General features: G+C 43.0%; 1 protein-coding gene across 1 annotated transcript in view; it reads right to left on the bottom strand.

Moving 5' to 3' along the window:
• The window catches only part of LOC129019157 (uncharacterized), a 50809-nt gene extending 34642 nt beyond the window's left edge, over positions 1-16167 (bottom strand). Inside the window, exons 1-6 of the mRNA XM_063653337.1 lie at positions 15988-16167; positions 8597-8660; positions 7562-7625; positions 6814-7128; positions 4687-4785; positions 1277-1355 (exon numbers count right to left, since the gene is read on the bottom strand). Coding sequence (XP_063509407.1) covers positions 1277-1355; positions 4687-4785; positions 6814-7128; positions 7562-7625; positions 8597-8660; positions 15988-16066 — 700 coding nt within the window. The 5' untranslated portion in view covers positions 16067-16167. The remainder of the gene's footprint in view (positions 1-1276; positions 1356-4686; positions 4786-6813; positions 7129-7561; positions 7626-8596; positions 8661-15987) is intronic.
• Positions 16168-17378: the final 1211 nt, after the last annotated feature.

The raw sequence follows: 17378 nt of genomic DNA, 5'->3' as shown, positions 1-17378 counted from the left end.
CAGTGTTTCTATCCATGTAGCTCATCCTTGCAGTGGACATAAGAAGAAGCAATAAACCGCATGCATGGCAGAGACTGCCTATAAACCCAGTGCTCCACAGCAGGGGTCTGCAAGCTACCATTCACAGGCCAAATCCAGCCTATCACTTGCTCTTGTAAATATAAAGTCTTAGTTAAACACAGCCAAGCCCCTTCATTTCACATATTGTCTGTGGCGACTTTCATGCTCCAAAGGCAGAACTGAATGGTTATGACAGAAACTGTATGACCCACAAAGCCTAAAATATTTACTATCTGGCCTTAAAAGAAAAGTTTCCTGATCCCTATTCTAGAGCTGCCGTGTCTAACATGGTAGCCACTGGGCAGCCACACATGGCTATTGAGGACTTTAAGTGTGGCTTGTTCAAATTGAGATGTGCTGTAAGTATAAAAGACACACCAAAGTTTGAAGACTTCATTAAAAAACAGAATGAAATATCTCATTAATAACTTTTATACTGGTTACATGTTGAAATTATAGATAATATATACCAGGTTAAATAAAACATTAATACAATTAATTTTACCTGCTTCTTTTTACTCTTTAATGTGGTAACTTGAAAACTTTAAAACTTTAAATAACATGTGGTTCTCACGTTACTAGTGGAGAGCACTGCTCTACAGTAAGGTTTAATTCAGCTGTGAAGTAACTTAGCACACCCATTCCTATAAGATAATGGCAAACTTGAGGTTTACACATTTCCATTTTCCTCGGTGTGGTGACTTCATGCTCATGAAAATGTAACGATTTGTGTTATCTAGGAAGCAGACCACAAAATTCTGTATATATTTTTGTCTTCTAAGCAGGTGTCCATGATTAATTCATTCATCAAAAACATTGGTATTACAGAAAGTGTAGGAAAGATCACAGTTTAAAAAACTGAAAAAACAGTATTGTTACAAAATTTTATCGTTCTAGGCTTATAACTGCAAATCTATTAAAAACACAGTAGCAACCACATTGAAATCTGAAAAAGGGAATATAGCAAACAACAGTACTTATGTTTGGGTGACAAAATTTAGCACTATTCTTAAATTTATTTTCTAAATTGCTGTGATATTTTCTTACAGTTAAAACAAGAAATTCTAATAATTTGAAGTCAAATAAAATACAAAATCATAAAACTTTTGGAAGTGTAAGTTTTACAACGTACTAAGTACTATAGAGTTAATATTTCAAGACAAAAAATACAAAACGAAATTTAAAAGTTGAACTTAAAAAATAAAAGTACATATACCTAATATCCCAAAATGTTTCACAGGAGCATCAGGATTCCAGAAATCAATGCTATCTAACTGACAAAGAACCAGCACAGCCTGAATTTTTTGACAAAGAGAAAGGCAAAGAGAAGACTCACTCAAACATTTATGGTAAACATAACACTGGAGTACTTATTTTATAAATGCTAAGAAATTGAGCTATTTCATTTATAGTTTCAATATATAGTAAAGGTAAAATGAGATAAACTCTGGTAAACACAAACCTCTAGGGAATAATAATATAGGGAATAATAATCATTTTATTCCCATCATTCTTACTCTAACTGGCATGTACATATAAAGCTAAATGATTAATTCAGAATAATACATAACTGTAAAAACTGCTTTAAGAAACAAAAAAATAATTTCAATAGATACTAAAGAACTCTATGAAACAAAAAGTTAATCCTCAAGTAAGAAGGGCGTGCCAAAATTAATACACATAGCAAAAGATAAGTAAAAATTGTCTCACTTGCCACAAAGTCTCTTGTAACAGAAAAGAGCAACTATTTTTCAAAATCAAGACAGATATATCTCCTAATGCTATCCCTCCCCCCTTCCCCCCCACCCCACGACAGGCCCTGGTGTGTGATGTTCCCCTTCCTGTGTCCAAGTGTTCTCATTGTTCAGTTCCCACCTGTGAGTGAAAACATGCAGTGTTTGGTTTTCTGTCCTTGCGATAGTTTGCTGAGAATGATGGTTTCCAGTTTCATCCGTGTTCCTATAAAGGACATGAACTCATCCTTTTTTATGGCTGCATAGTATTCCATGGTGTATATGTGCCACATTTTCTTAATCCAGCCTATCATTGATGGACATTTGAGTTGGTTCCAAGTCTTTGCTATTGTGAATAGGCCGCAATAAACATATGTGTGCATATGTCTTTATAGCAGCATGATTTATAATCCTTTGGGTATATACCCAGTAATGGGATGGCTGGGAGATATACCTAATGTAAATGATGAGTTAATGGGTGCAGCACACCAGCATGTCACATGTATACATATGTTAACAAACCTGCATGTTGTGCACATGTACCCTAGAACTTAAAGTATAACAAAAAAAATCAAGAGAGAGGATGCAAAATGGATTTTGTATTTCATAGCAGATTATCCATTCTAAAGTATTTCAATTGACCATAGAACTGAAATTGGAATTTGGCTCAGAGACCATTAACAGAAATTAAATAATTCACTTACAATATATAACATATAGATTGTTACATAAATTAAAACCATCAAAGATATAAAGAATAAAATGTAAACTCTTCCTTCAAACTGATCCTATCTCAAATCCAATTCTACAATTCCAACTCACATTCTCCCCACCACCCCTCCACCCCCAATCCAGCAGACACTGTGAAGCTCTGGACATTTCTTTCAGTCCTTGCTCAACATACCAACATATAAAGGCCAGACCCATATTATGTTATTTCAAATACTGTTATTGCAATTACTTTGAGATATTTAGTGAAAACTGCAATTAATTGTGAGAATCTTAAAAAGCTATTAATTTATAGCTCTCATATCAAGAAAAAACACAAATTAAAAATCAAATTTGCTACTATTGTACAAAAACTTGGTATAATTTACTGGCACTAATTTTTTCAAGTGACAAATTCTCTATATTTTTGTTTGATAAAACTTTAAATATATATATTGAAAGAAAATGTGTTAGCCTTTTCCCTGCTTTTTCATGTTTCCTTTTTTTTTTTTGTATTTTCCACATTTTAACAAAGCCATAACCACAGTATACTCACTTGATGTTTTATATTTTTCCATATTGCTGTGGGATCTATATAGGTTTAATGAATGTTTAATAGCTCAACAAGTTAAAATACCATTCTCATTACTGAATATTAACCCATTCTCCTAGTAAAGTTATCGTAATATTTTCCTATCAAAATCAAGAGCAATAAGTACCTATGTGCGCAGCTCTTTCCTTTTGAGTTAAATTCATAAAATTTTTAAAGTCATAGAAATTTGAATTATTTGTACAAAAAAATGAAATGTTTGTATAGCTCCTGCCAAACAGCCTTCCAAAAGACTGTAAGAAATATATCAGTTTATGGAACCAACAGCAATATACACAAATGGAAGCAATGACTATGTAATAAGTGCTAAAACTTTTTGTTCTTGTTGTTTTCAGATGAAGTCTCGCTCTTGTTTCCCAGGCTGGAGTGCAATGGTGCAATCTCGGCTACCGCAACCACTGCTGCCTGGGTTCAATCGATTCTCCCGCCTTAGCCTCCCAAGTAGCTGGGATTACAGGTGTGTGCCACCACATCCGGCTAATTTTTGTATTTTTAGTAAACATGGAGTTTCACCATGTTGGCCAGGCTGGTTTCGAACTCCTGACTTCAGGTGATCTACCCACCTCAGCCCCGCCAAAACATTTTTGATAAACATTTTTACTGCAGTGTGTATAAATATTTTTACAGCATGTACATTAGGATGGCTATAATCAAAAAGACACATTATAACAAGTATCAGCAAGGATGCAGAAATATTAAAACCTTCATACACTGTTACTGAGAATATAAAATGATACAGCTGCTTTGGAAGAGAGTTTGACAGTTCCTTAAAAGTTCAACAGAGTTACCATATGACATAGCAGTTCCACTTTTATATACTCAGGAGATATGTCCACATATAGACTTTTACACAAATGTTCATAGCAGCATTATTTTTAATAGCCAAAAAGTGGAAACCACCCCAAACGTCCACCAACTGATAACCAGATGAAAAAAACAGATCCATACAATGAAATATTTGGCTATAAAAAGAAAGGAAATACTGATTCATACCACAACATAAATGAACCTTGAAAACATTAAGTCAAGGTAGCCAGACATAAAAGGCCACATATTCTATGATTCTATTTATATGAAATATCGAAAACAAGCAAATCCATAGAGACAGGAAATAGATCAGTAATTGGTAGGGATGAGGGAATGGGGACGAGTCAAGTTTCTTTCTAGGGTGATAAAAATGTTACAGATTAGAGAGTAGTGATACTTGCGCAACTGTGTGAATAAGAACTACTTAAGATGGTCAACTTGAGGGTATGTTAATTATGTCTCAATTTAAAAATCAATATTTTTAAATATTTAATAAAAATATTTTAAAAAATTTTAAAATCAACTGCAATTAGAAAATCTTTATTTCATTAAGCAGAAGAATTTGTACAATGTTGTTGCTATGTGATATAAAGCAAGTAAGCCTCTTCTTTCTCCATGGAGTTTAATAAAACAATGTATAGACATAAACATACCATTCCAGAAATGACATCTACCTATTACTCATAGAAACCACACACCAAAGGAACATCATGAATGTACATAGTAACAAGTTTTTCTTCAAGAACCTGGAATTCATTTTCCCCTTACCTCTTCCTGAGCAATCTCTGTCATGTATGACTGAGGGACCAGCCCTGTAATTAATTCCGCTGTACTGCCTTGGGTTTCAGGCCCATGTTTTCTTGGATTCTGCAAGGAAAAAAAGGAAGCTTCAATTAAAAAAAAACAAATCGAGAGAGATTAGAGGGAGGAAGGAATAGACAGTGACTGCTAAACGGGACTAGGTTTCTTTTAGGGGTGATAACAATGTTCTAGAACTAGGCCGGACGTGGTGGTTCACGGCTGTAAGCTCAGCACTTTGGACAGCCATGGCGGATGGATCACCCGAGGTCAGGTGTTTGAGACCAGCCTGACCAATATGGTGAAACCCTGTATCTACTAAAAGTATAAAAATTAGCCAGGCGTGGTGGCATGTGCCTGTAGTCCCAGCTAATCAAGAGGCTGAGGTGGGAGAATCGCTTGAACCTGGGAGGCAAATGTTGCAGTGAGCCGAGATTGTGCCACTGGACTCAAGCCTGGGCGACAGAGCAAGACTCTGTCTCAAAAAAATAAAATAAATAAAATAAGAAAAGAAAAAAAAAGTTCTAGAATTAAATAGTGGTAATGGTTGCAGAACCTTACAAATATACTGAAAACTGAATTGTAAACTTTAAAACGGTGAATTTAATGGTATGTGGGTATGGCATTTTTATCTCAATAAAAATTATCATAAAAATTTTGTTAAATTAAAACTTCTTTTGTTAGGGATTCTTTTAATCCACTTCTATACTTATTCATTAATGTGAATAATGTCCACGGAAAATCCTAATGAAAACAAAACCCATTAATTCCCATTAAAAATTACATCAATAATATAAGGAGTAATTTTTTTTCCCAACAATAGTACACTGGTTAAAGAATGTATTTCTGGTTGGGAGCTTACTGGTTTTGAGCTTATACATGATTGTGATCGAAGGCAAAGGACATACATGTTGGATAACTGTAGTTCGATAACATGTATGGACATACATGTTGGATAACATGTATGTCCTTTATCCCATACCAAAGTCCTGCCACCCCCACAGCCCTGTCCTCCCCAGAGGACAGCTGGTGACAAAGCGAAGGCTAGATTTCACATTGCCAGATACCCATACTTAGGTCCTTTTCACTGTGGAAGAACGTAGTGTACTAAGGAAAGAAAATTAACGTTGTGTATCGATGTGAATGCCTACTTTTTTTTTTTTGAAACGGAGTTTCACTCTTGTTGCCCAAGCTGGAGTGCAATGGCGTGATCTCTGCTCACTGCAACCTCTGTCTCCCGGGTTCAAGCGATTCTCCTGCCTCAGCCTCCTGAGTAACTGCTATTACAGGTGTGCACCACCACGTCCGGCTAATTTTTGCATTATCAGTAGAGACGGGGTTTCGCTATGTTGGCCAGGCTGGTATCGAACTCCTGACCTCAGGTGATCCGGCCGCCTTGGCCTCCCAAAGTGCTGGGATTACAGGCGTGAGCCACCGTGCTTGGCCAAATGCCAATCTATTTGAAGAGATTAAAATATTTCTCTTAACTTGGAAGCATATATTTGCACTTCAAGAATATATGGTTTCCTATGTCCTCTGTGTTCTCCTATAGAAAGGAGCAAAGGTGTGTTGAGCACACACAAGGCTGACCTTGTTGTTTGCAACACACAAGGCTGTACCCTGTCACCTGGACAAGCTCTTGATCAGGACTATTCACACCCCAGGAGGTTCTTGTGAGGCTTGTGGCAAAGCCTGGAGGTCTCTCTGACTCTCGGATTTCCAAACCTGAAGCCCAGAGTGCCCTGCATCGATGGGTGCCCAGAGGTCCCTGCCCACCACGTCCCTAGGGCCCCAGGCAAGCAGAGCCACATCTGTGTTGGAGAGGTGAGGGTGCGTGAGCTCCGGGGCTGTGGGCAGAGGCATGGCCAATCTGTTCTGGGCCTGGTGTATGTGAAGAGAGAGCCGACAGCCTGCCAGGGCATGAACACAGGGTGGGATCTGGGCACTGTGCTCTCTGGCTCGGACTGCAGAGGCCTGGGGCTCTTGCAGGCTTGCCCAGTTTGCCCAGCTTGCAGATCAGGTGGATGGTACCACTGTTGCTGCAGTGAGAAGGGTCCAGGTTTGTCATGCACTTGGGGTCCAGCCTGGCCACCTCACCCTGGAGAATGCTGGGGATGCTCTGCTGCTGGTCGTCCTCAAGCCTATGCTTCTGGGTGCACACCCCAGGGCCTTGGGAAGGCAGCATGGTGACCACACTGGGTACACATGGCCCAGGGCTGGCCAGCCACCCTCCACGAAGCCCAGTCCAGCTGGATGTACATGATGGGTCGGCCGTGGATGGCAGTCATGGCTGGAATGAATGTGCAGTACAGGGAATGGCTGAAGATAGGTGAGCGGATGTTGGCCAGGACGACATCCAGGAGCGGCTGGCATAGGTACTGCTGTTTTATCAGTGGCACCAGCGACAGTGGGCTAGAGGCAGGAGGGGCATGGTCAGCAGCCCGGAACCCAAAGGTTCCCTATTTAGGGGGCCTTCCCACCCCATGCCCGTCCTCACTTACAGCCAGATTCCCGAGGCCTCTCTCTCAGCCTCCACCCTTGTGCACACGATGTTGGCCGATCCTGGGTATCATCCCCCACCTCCACAGCCTTGTCCTCCCCAGAGTCCCTGCCCTCTCTGGGCTGGGTGGCAGAGGCCCCCATGGGGGTCGCAGACAGACGGTGACTTCTCCCACGTTTCCACCCAGCATAGTAGACCTGGCCTGGAAGAAGCCTGGTGGGCAGGGTCTCAGGTCAGGCCCAGCCCCCAGCCAGTCACCCTCACCTTGAAGGCCCCTCCAGCGGTGCTCCCAGGAGCTCTTGGGGGAGCCCCGGTTCCCCCAGGGGTCCCCAGCATCCCACTCACCACCACCATGTCATTCTTGAGTTTCTCCAGGTGATGTCTTACTTTGGCAAGGTCTTCAGGGGACCTGCAGAGAGAGGGGACTTGGGCTGAGCTCCGTGCTGGAGGGCTGGGAGACACGACAGGTCTAAGCTCAGATCTGGGATCTCAACCACTGCCACTGGGCCTCGGCCCTCAGAAAGCTCTGCAGGAGCTCCCACCAGCTGACCAGCTGTTCCCAGACCCAGAGTCTAGGCAGGCGGCCCTCACCCCCAGGAGCTGCCCATCCCCGCTGGCAGAGTGAGGCAACAGGTGAAGGGAAGGGACAGTGGCCAGGCCCCTGACCAGGCTGGGAAGGCCTCAGTTGCACCTAGGCCAGTCCCTGTCCCGCTCAGTTCTATAATCCTAACAAAGGATCAACTCAAGAAGGCCTGGAGGACCACCCAATAGTGACTGGCATTCTATCCAGACAAGGAGGACAGAGAGACCCTTCTAGATGGGGGTGGGGGACAGCCTGAGTTTAGGTGACAGGGAGGTACAGGCCAATGCCCATGCAGTTCTGAGATGCTGCCTGAGCTCACAGCAGCCCGTGGCTAGTGGCCCTGCCTTCCACCTGCTTCTCACGAGCACCGTCTTGTTTCATTTTCATGACAGCACAAATGGGCTACAAATGGGGTAAATTGAGATGCAGTCGCCTGCCCACGGTCACCGGGAAGTCGGGGCAGAACTCCAGGTCTTGCTCAGGCCCATCACAGCCAGCTGAGGGTCAGGCCACTGCAAGCTGGGCCCCAAGCTACTGGCTGGATGAGACCTGGCTGTGATGGGCCAGCATGAGGGCCACGGCAGTGGTCAGGAGTAGGGCAAAGGTTGGGAACAAGCCAAGATGAAGCCTGGGCTCAAAGCTCCAGCACACACCAGAGTGGAGCCTTGGAGGCCTCTAGCCAGGGCTCAAAGAGCTGCCTGGTGCCTTTGCTAACCCCACATTATCACCAAATGCCCATCTATGGCTGGGTGACCCATGCCCTTGCGAACCCTCCGTGGGCTATGGGCAAAGCTCACCACTTGGAGAGGTCTGTCACAATGTCCAGAAGGCTCTTCACTTTGCTCAGGTCCTTTTTTCTGTCTGTGACAGCAGAAGGGACACGAAGACGCAAGCCTGGTGGCATCCCCAGGGTGCTGGCCCCCACCCCCAGCTGCAGCCCACCTTCGTTCTTGTCAATCTTGTTGACCACATGGCGCAGGGGCTTGATGTGCTTGGACAGCTGCTTCAGCGTGTCCAGGTACTGCTGCTCCTCGCCCAGCTGGAGCCGGCTGGACTCAAGACCGAGCTGGGGTCACTGCATGACTATGGGTGGGTGAGGCCACAGCCCTAGACCCTCAGGCAGGTAGCTTGGGCACTGAGGGCCTCAGAGCTCACATGCCCGGTACGAGCCGAGGCCTCATACAGGCGAGGGGTGACCTTAGCACCTCAACCTGCCAGGCCATGTACAGCTCACACAATGGGGCTGTGGGTCCCAGGCCCAACTTGCCAGATGTGTGTAAAGGTCTAGGGGAGGGGACACTGGAGTTCTGTGGGCTCTGTGCTGTTTCTGGGTGCTGGGAAGGCTGCAGTGCAGGGCTGGGCAGGAAGCTATGGGGGACAGGGCAGGGCTGGAACTGCAGCCAAGCAGGAGAAACATAAGAGCCAGGCCCAGGCAGGGCAGCCACAAAACTCACTCTGCAACAAACCACAGTGGTGACCACTCCCCATCCTCCTTCCCATGCCAGCCAGGCAGGGACCTCACCCGAAACAAGGAGTGGGGAAACCGGCAACATCAGCACCAGAGCACAGGCTGAGCATGGGCCAAGAGCACACACAGCTGGTGTCCTGCTTCTGGAAGGTGATGGGATGGCAGCGAGACTGCAGGGCGGACACTTCCTTCAGCTAGAAGCCTTACGAGCATACCAGCTGGGTCTGCACCAGCTGAAAACATCAGCTGTTCTATGGCTGCTCACTTTCCAAATACCAAGAAATGGAAAGAAAAGGGAAGTTCGGCCAGGCCGAGTGGCTCATGCTTGTAATCCCAGCACTTTGGGAGGCCGAGGCAGGTGGATCAGCTGAGGTCAGGAAGACTAGCCTGGCCTGTCTCTACTAAACTACAAAAAAAAAAAAAAAAAATAGCTGGGCATAGTGGCACATGCCTGTAGTCCCAGCTACCGGGAGGCTAAGGCAGGAGAATCGCTTGAGCCCAGGAGGTGCAGGTTGCAGTGAGCCGAGATCACGCCACTGCACTCCAGCCAGGGTGACAGAACAAGACTCTGTGTCATATATATAAAAAAAAGGGATGGTTCTAGGCTGGGCACGATGGTTCATGCCTGTAATCCCGGCACTTTGGGAGGCTGAGGTGGGTGGATCTCTTGAGGCCAAGAGTTTGAGACCAGCCTGGACAACATGGTGAAACCCTGTCTCTACTAAAAATACAAAATGTAGCCATACATGATGGTGGGCGGCTGTAATCCCAGCTCGTTGGGAGGCTGAGACAAAATAATCGAATTTATTTACATCTAAAACCAATTTATTTACATCTTAGTATTAATCAGAGGGCAAAAACTCTTACATTACCTTGATTTTCAGAACTGGAGCCAGTGTTGCTATTTGGGGCAGGCAACAAGTTTTCATAACCCCATGATACTATGTGTTGGTCCCCAAGCAAACAGGAGGGAGATCCAGGCCCCCCTTCCAAAAGCAATAGCCAGGGGAAGAGAAGGAAAATCAAAGACACTGAGACAATTTATTTTAGCAAGAAGTGTACCTGCCACCCCAAAGAGCAGAAACCACAATCTTAAAACTAAGATGGATGAAATTTTTTTTTTTTTTTTTTTTTTTGAGACAAAGTCTTGCTCTGTCACCCAGGCTGGAGTGCAGTGGCACGATCTCGGCTCACTGCAACCTCCACCTCTTGGGTTCAACCGATTCTCCTGCCTCAGCCTCTTGAGTAGCTGGGACTACACAGGTGTGTGCCACCATACCTGGTTAATTTTTTGTATTTTTTTTTTAGTGGAGATGGCATTTCACCGTGTTAGCCAGGATGGTCTCAATCTCCTGACCTCATGATCCGCCCACCTCCGGCTACCAAAGTGCTGGGATTACAGGCATGAGCCCGGCCTACGACGTATAATATTTTGTATGAATATAATTCACAAAAGATATTCACAATATTTTTAAATAAAAAATTACAAAGCCATTTTTCTTAAAATGCTACAATAAAATTATATCTGTGTGTAACATATATCTATTGTATGTGTGCATTTGTGTGTGTGTGAGAGGGGGGTTATGAATTAGGAAGCATATGTACCAAAACATTAGGAGTAGCTATCTTTGGGTAATGAGATTATGAATGATTTTCACTTTCTTCTTTATACCTTATCAATCACCACCTCAAAATTTATAATCAGAATTCAATATAAGCGATTGCATTATTTATTTATTTATTTATTTAGTGTGATGAGGTCTCACCCTGTCACTCACCCAGGCTGGAGAGTGCAGTGGTGCAATCTCAACTCACTGCAACCTCGGCCTCCCAGGGTCAAGAAATCCTCCCATCTGAGCCTCCTGAGTAGCTGAGACCAATCAAAGTTAAGTTTTCTTCAGTTTAAAATAACTGGTTATAATTATGTTGTTTAGCCTCATGGTAACCAGAAAACAAAAATCAATAATAGACACCCTAAAAATTAAAAGCAAGGAATTAAAACAAACTACCAGAAAAAATTACCTCACTACAAATAAATACAGGAAGGAAGGGAAGGAGGAAAGAAAAGAAAGGAAGAAAAAAAGAAAGAGATCAGAGAGAAGACAAAGAGGAAGGAAGAAAGAACAAAAGCAAAAAGAGAGAGTAGCAAAACAACCCAAAAACAAGTAAAAAATGGCAGTAGTATGTTTTTACCTGTTAGTAATAACCTTGAATATAAATGAATTAAATTCTCCAATTAAGACTGAGTGGCTGAATGGATTAAAAAATAAGACCCAATTATACACTACCTACAAGAAACTCAGTTCACCTATAAAGACATACATAGACTGAAAGTGAAGGGATGATGAAAGATATCCCACGCCAATGGAAACAAAAAAAAGCAGGAGTAGCTCTACTTAGATAAAATAGGCTTTCAGTCAAAAAAGGAAAAAAATGAAGATAATTACATAATGAGAAAGAAGTAAACAGCAGCATAAATAAGTGCATATGCAACCAGCACTCAAGCAACTGAACACAGAAGCAAATATTAACAGAACTTAAAGGACAGATGGACTGCAATACAGTAATAGAGTACCTCAATGCTCCACTGTAATCAACACTCCACTATCGTCAATGGATAGATCATCCAGGCAAAAAGACATCATCAGTTAAACTGTAATCTGTACCGAATGGACCTAACATTTACACAGCTTTCCACTCTGCAACTGCACAATGCACATTCCACTGAGTATCATATGGATTATTCTCCGGGACAGACTATGTGTTAGGCCAAAAAACAAGCCACAACACATTTTTAAAAACTGAAATCATATCAAATATCTTTTCTGACCACAGTGGAATAGTACTAGAAGTCAGAAACAGGAGGAACTTTAAAAACTATACAAATACATGGAAATTAAAATACATGCTCATGAACAACCAATAAATAAATGAAAAAAAGAGGAAATTAAAATTTATTGAAACAAATAAGAACAGAAACACAACATAACAAATCCTATGGGATGCAGCAAAGGCAGATGTAAGAGGAAAAGTGCATAGCTATAAATGCCTACATCAGAAAAGTAGAAAGATCTCAAATAGTCAACCTGACAGTACACCTCAAGTAATGAGAAAAACAAGAAAAATAAAATGCTAAAATTAGTAGAAAAAATATCATAAAGATTAGAGAACAAATTTTAAAAATAGAAACAAAAAAATACAAAAAGCCAATGGCATACAGAGCTGGGTTTTTTTTTTTTTTTAAATCAAAATTGACAAGCTTTAACTGAAAAGAAAAAGAAAAGAAAACCATAGATGAAAAAGGAGACATTGCAACTGATAACATAGATATATGAAGGATTGTAAGAGATTACTGAAAACACCTATATAAAAACAAATCAAAAAATCTAGGAGAAATGAACAAATTTCTGGACATATAACAAATTCCCAAGATAGAATGATGAAGAAATAAAAAATCTGAACAGACCAATAATGTGTAATGTAATTAAAGCAGTAATAAAAAGTCTTCCATCAGAGAAAAACACAAGAATCATGGTCTTACTACTGAATTATACAAAAAATTTTTAAAAGAGCTAAAGCCAATTTTACTCAAAATATTCCCCAAAAATTGAAGAGGAAGGAAGGCTTCGAAGCTTGTTCTATGAGGGCAGCATGACCCCGGTTCAAAAACCAGACCAGGACACAACACAAGAAGAAAACCACAGGCAAATATCCTTGATGAATACAGATGCAAAAAAATCCTCAATAAAATACTTGAAAATTGCATTTGACAACACAATAAAAAAATGATCTGCCATGATCAAGTGGGATTCATCCCAGGAATATGAGAATGATTCAATAAACACGAATAAATAAACATGCGACATCACATTCAGCAAATCAAGAACAAAAACCATATAATCATTTCAGTAGATACTGAAAAAAAAATCAGCATTCCTTCATGAGAAAAACTGAACAACATGAACACAGAAAGAATGTATCTCAGTGCAATAAAGGCCATACAGGACAAACCCACAGGTAACATCATAATCAATGGGGAAAAGTTAAAAGCTCTTCCTCTAAGACCTGGAACAAGTGTGGCTACTTTTATACCACTTTTATTCATCACAGTACTGGAAGTCCTAGGTAGGGCAATTAGGAGAATTCAATAAAAGGCATCCAAATTAGAAAAAGGGAAGTCAAACTGTCTTTGTTTGCAGGGGACATGATCATATATATACATACACATATATATATACACATATATATACACACATACATATATACACATATATACATATACATGCATATATACATACATACATACTTATATATACATATATATACATATACATGCATATATACATACATACATACTTATATATACATATATATACACATATACAAGTAGAGAACCCTAAAGATTCCACAAAAAAACCTACTAGAAGTTATAAATTTAGTCAAGTTGCAAGACACAATGTCAATATATAAAAACTGGTGCACACCCATGCACCAATAGTGAAATACCTAAGAAAAAGATCAAGAAATCTATTTCATTACAAAAAAATGATATCTAGGGATAAACTTCACCAAAAAGTTAACAGAAGATCCCACAATGAAAACTATAAAGCATAGATGAAAGATACTAAAGCAGACACAAGTAAATACAAAGATATTCCATGTCCATACACCAGAAGAATATTGTTAAAATATCTATATCATCCAATGTGATCTACAGAATCAATGCAATCCGCGTTAAATTACAAAAGACATTCTTCAAAGAACTAGAAAACAATCCTAAAATTCACATGGAAATGCAAAATACCTCAGATAGACAAATCTGGAATAAAAAGAAATGCTGGAGTAATCACACTACCTTATTTCAAAATATACTACAAATCTATAGTAAGCCAGGTACTATCAAAACAGCATGGGATTAACAAAAAAACGGGCAGGGGAGAGACAGAGAAGTGAAGGAATGACAGACAGACAAATGAAACAGAATAGAGAAATCAGAAATAAATTCACGCATTTACAGTCAACTCATTTTTAACAAAGGCACCAAGAACACACATTCAGGAAGGACCATCTCTTCAATAAACTGTGCTAGGAAAACCTAACAGCCACATGTACAAGAATCCATCTAGGCTGTCATCTTACCAAATACAAAAATCTACTCAAAATAAAAATTTAAATGTAGGACCTGAAACTATGAAAGTACTAGAGAAGAAAACACAGGATAAAGGCTTCATGAAATTGGTTAGGTCAAAGAATTTTCAAATAGATATCAAAAGCACAAGCAACAAAAGCAAAGGTGTAATTACATTAAACTTAAAAGCTTCTGCAAAGCAGAGGAAGCAATCAGTAGAATGAAACAACCCAGAGAATGGAAGAAAGCATTTGCAAACTATGCATCAACCAAGAGGTTAAGACACAAAATATATAAAGAACTCAAACTACTCAAAAGCAAAAATACAAATAATCTGATTTTTAAAAAATCTGCCCAAAACCTTTGTCCCCCACCTTTATTTCCCCACCTTCTTTTCCCGACGGCCTTTGGCCCCCTCCCCCTCGCCACCCTTTTTCTTCCTCCAACTAGCCCAAAACTTTTTCCCCACTATTTTTTCACCACCGTCATTTCGCAAACCCTTCTCTACTCTCCTGCTCACCACCCTTCCCCCATCCGTCTACCCAAACACTTTCCGCACTGACTTTTCCCACTGTCTTTTCCCCTTCTCTCTGGCCACCTTCTTTTTCCCCGTCCCACTCTCATCATCCTCTTTTGCTCCTTCATCTAAGCAAAAACATTTCCCCCTGTCTTTTCCCAAAGCCTTCTCCCCACTCCTGCTGCAAACCACCCTCTTTTACCCCTTCATCTACCCAAAACTGTTTTCCTCGTCGTCTTTCCCTCCGCTCCTCCTTGCCACCCTTTCCCTTCTCCATCTACCCAAAAACATTTCCCCACCATCTTTACGCAAAGCCTTCTACCCACTCCTGCTCACCTCCCTCTTTTCCCCCTCCAACTACCCCCCAAAATTTTTCCCACCGTCTTTTCGTAAAGCCTTCTCCCCGCTCCTGCTCACCTCCCTCTTTTCCCCCTCCATCTATCCCCCCAAATTTTCCCCACTGTCTTTTCACAAAGTCATCCCCCCTTCCCACTCGTTCTCTTCTTTGACCTATCCTGCTTGCCACTCTCTTTTTTGCCCTCCATCTACCCCAAACTATTTTCCCAACCCTCTTTCTCCGCTCCATCTACCAAACACTTTTTACCCACCGTCTTTTCTTTCTCCACCGTCTTTTCTGCCCACTATCTTTTCGCAAAACCTTGTCTTCCTCCCGCTACCTACCCTTTTTCCTTTCCCTATTTGTTATCCTCCTTTCCCCCTCTGTCTAACCAAAACCTTTCTCCCCATTTTTTTTCACAAAACCTTCTTTCCCTACTGCTCACCCCCGCTCCCCCCCTTTATCACGCTCGCTTTCCTCCTCCCACTTGCCACTCTCTTTTCCCCCTCCATCTACCCATAAACTTTTCAACCACAGTCTTTCTGGAAAACCTTCCCTCCCTCCCACTCCCCACCCTGTTTTTCCCCCTCCATCTACCCAAAAACTTTTTTTCCCACCATCTTTTTCCTATCGTCTTTTTGCAACACCTTCTCCTGCTTGCTATCCTCTTTTCCCTTTGGCACTAACCACCCTCTTTAACCCCCTCCATCTATCCCAAAACTATTTTCCTTCTCCTACCTCTCCAGCCGCGCTGCCGTCTCGGTCGCCGCCACTGCCAACCGCAAGGAGGCGAGCCATGTTGTCTCGGCCCCAGCATCCAGCGTACAGCCGCTGATAACCCATTCTTGGTCTTCTAGGCCTGGCACTAAGCAGCTCTACACAGGAAAAGAGCAGTACTTGGAAAGGCCTGAGTTCCCTTCAGCAGCAGTCATATACTGAGGTTATATACAGGAGGATTCCTGGACTGCATGTTCTGATTGGATGAGAAGAAACCTCCAGGGTTACTCGGATTGGACTTTATTATCATGTTCTGATTGGATGAGAGCAAGCCTTAAGACAACCAATCACAGCATGAAAATAAAGTCCAATCAGAGTAGGCCTAGTTGTTTTTCTCTCATCCAATCAGAACATCTAGTCCAGGAACTGCCTGTGCCTTAACCTCGGCATATAAAGCATGCTGAGGCGGCGCCAGGTCGTGTCAGGTTTTTCAGTGGTGGCACTCGGCAGCTGGCTTAGAGAACTAGGGCAAGGGGCTGCTAGCGGATTCCTCCCGGGGCACTGGGCTGCGGTTGGTGGAGGGGGTGGGGCTGTAGGAGGGCAGCCGGCTTCGGGAGTGTCTCCTGTGGGGTAGGAGGACGAGTGGAAGGGAGAGGCACCGCCACATGCTGGAGGCTGGAGCTTGCGCCACCGCAGCTCGCCAAACTGCGGTTGGAGGTGACGTCGGACACTGTAGCTCGGCCAGAGTGGTGAGTTATCCGGGGCTGCACTGCCTGCCTCTGGGGGCAGGGGTTGGGTGTCCTATTGGGGCTCACTGCCCAAGGCTGCCCTGCCTGTGATGGGGGGCTGGTTGGGGGCACTCTGCAGGGTTGCATTGCTGGTGGTGGGGCGGGTTGGCTGCCTATCGGGGGCTACCTTGCCCACAGTGGTGGGGGGTGTTTGGGGGAGGCAAGTTGTGTGCACTAACATGTACTGCTGGTGGCGGGGGACGGCTTAGGGGTGCTATTTTTTGCTGCACTGCTTGCGGCAGGGGGCGGGTGGTTATCCGGAGCTCCAATGCTGGTAGTAGGGGGTGGTTTAGGGGCATTGTTGGGTGCTGCACTGCCCTTGGGACGTGCTATCAGGAGCTGCGCTGACCATGGCAGGGCATGTGTGAGGGACAGGTTTGGGGTACTATCTAGTGCAGCAACACCCGTGGCTGGGTCAGGTTGTGGGCACTATCCGGTGCTACACTGCCTATGGAGGGGTGGTTAGGGGGTTACAGTGCCTGCAAACTGGCACGGGGTGTGTTGGGTGTGCTATCCGGGGGATACACCTCCAGCGGCAGGGGGCAGGTTAGGGGTGCTGTCGAGGGTACACTGTCAATGGCGTTGGTGGGCTGCAGAGGTGACAGTGACAGCAGTGGCCTCCTT

This window comes from Pongo pygmaeus, chromosome 17, assembly GCF_028885625.2.
Source record: "Pongo pygmaeus isolate AG05252 chromosome 17, NHGRI_mPonPyg2-v2.0_pri, whole genome shotgun sequence".
Taxonomy (NCBI): Eukaryota; Metazoa; Chordata; class Mammalia; order Primates; family Hominidae; genus Pongo; species Pongo pygmaeus.
Note: the sequence above shows the minus strand (reverse complement) of the source record. Positions and strands in the feature narration are given on the sequence as shown.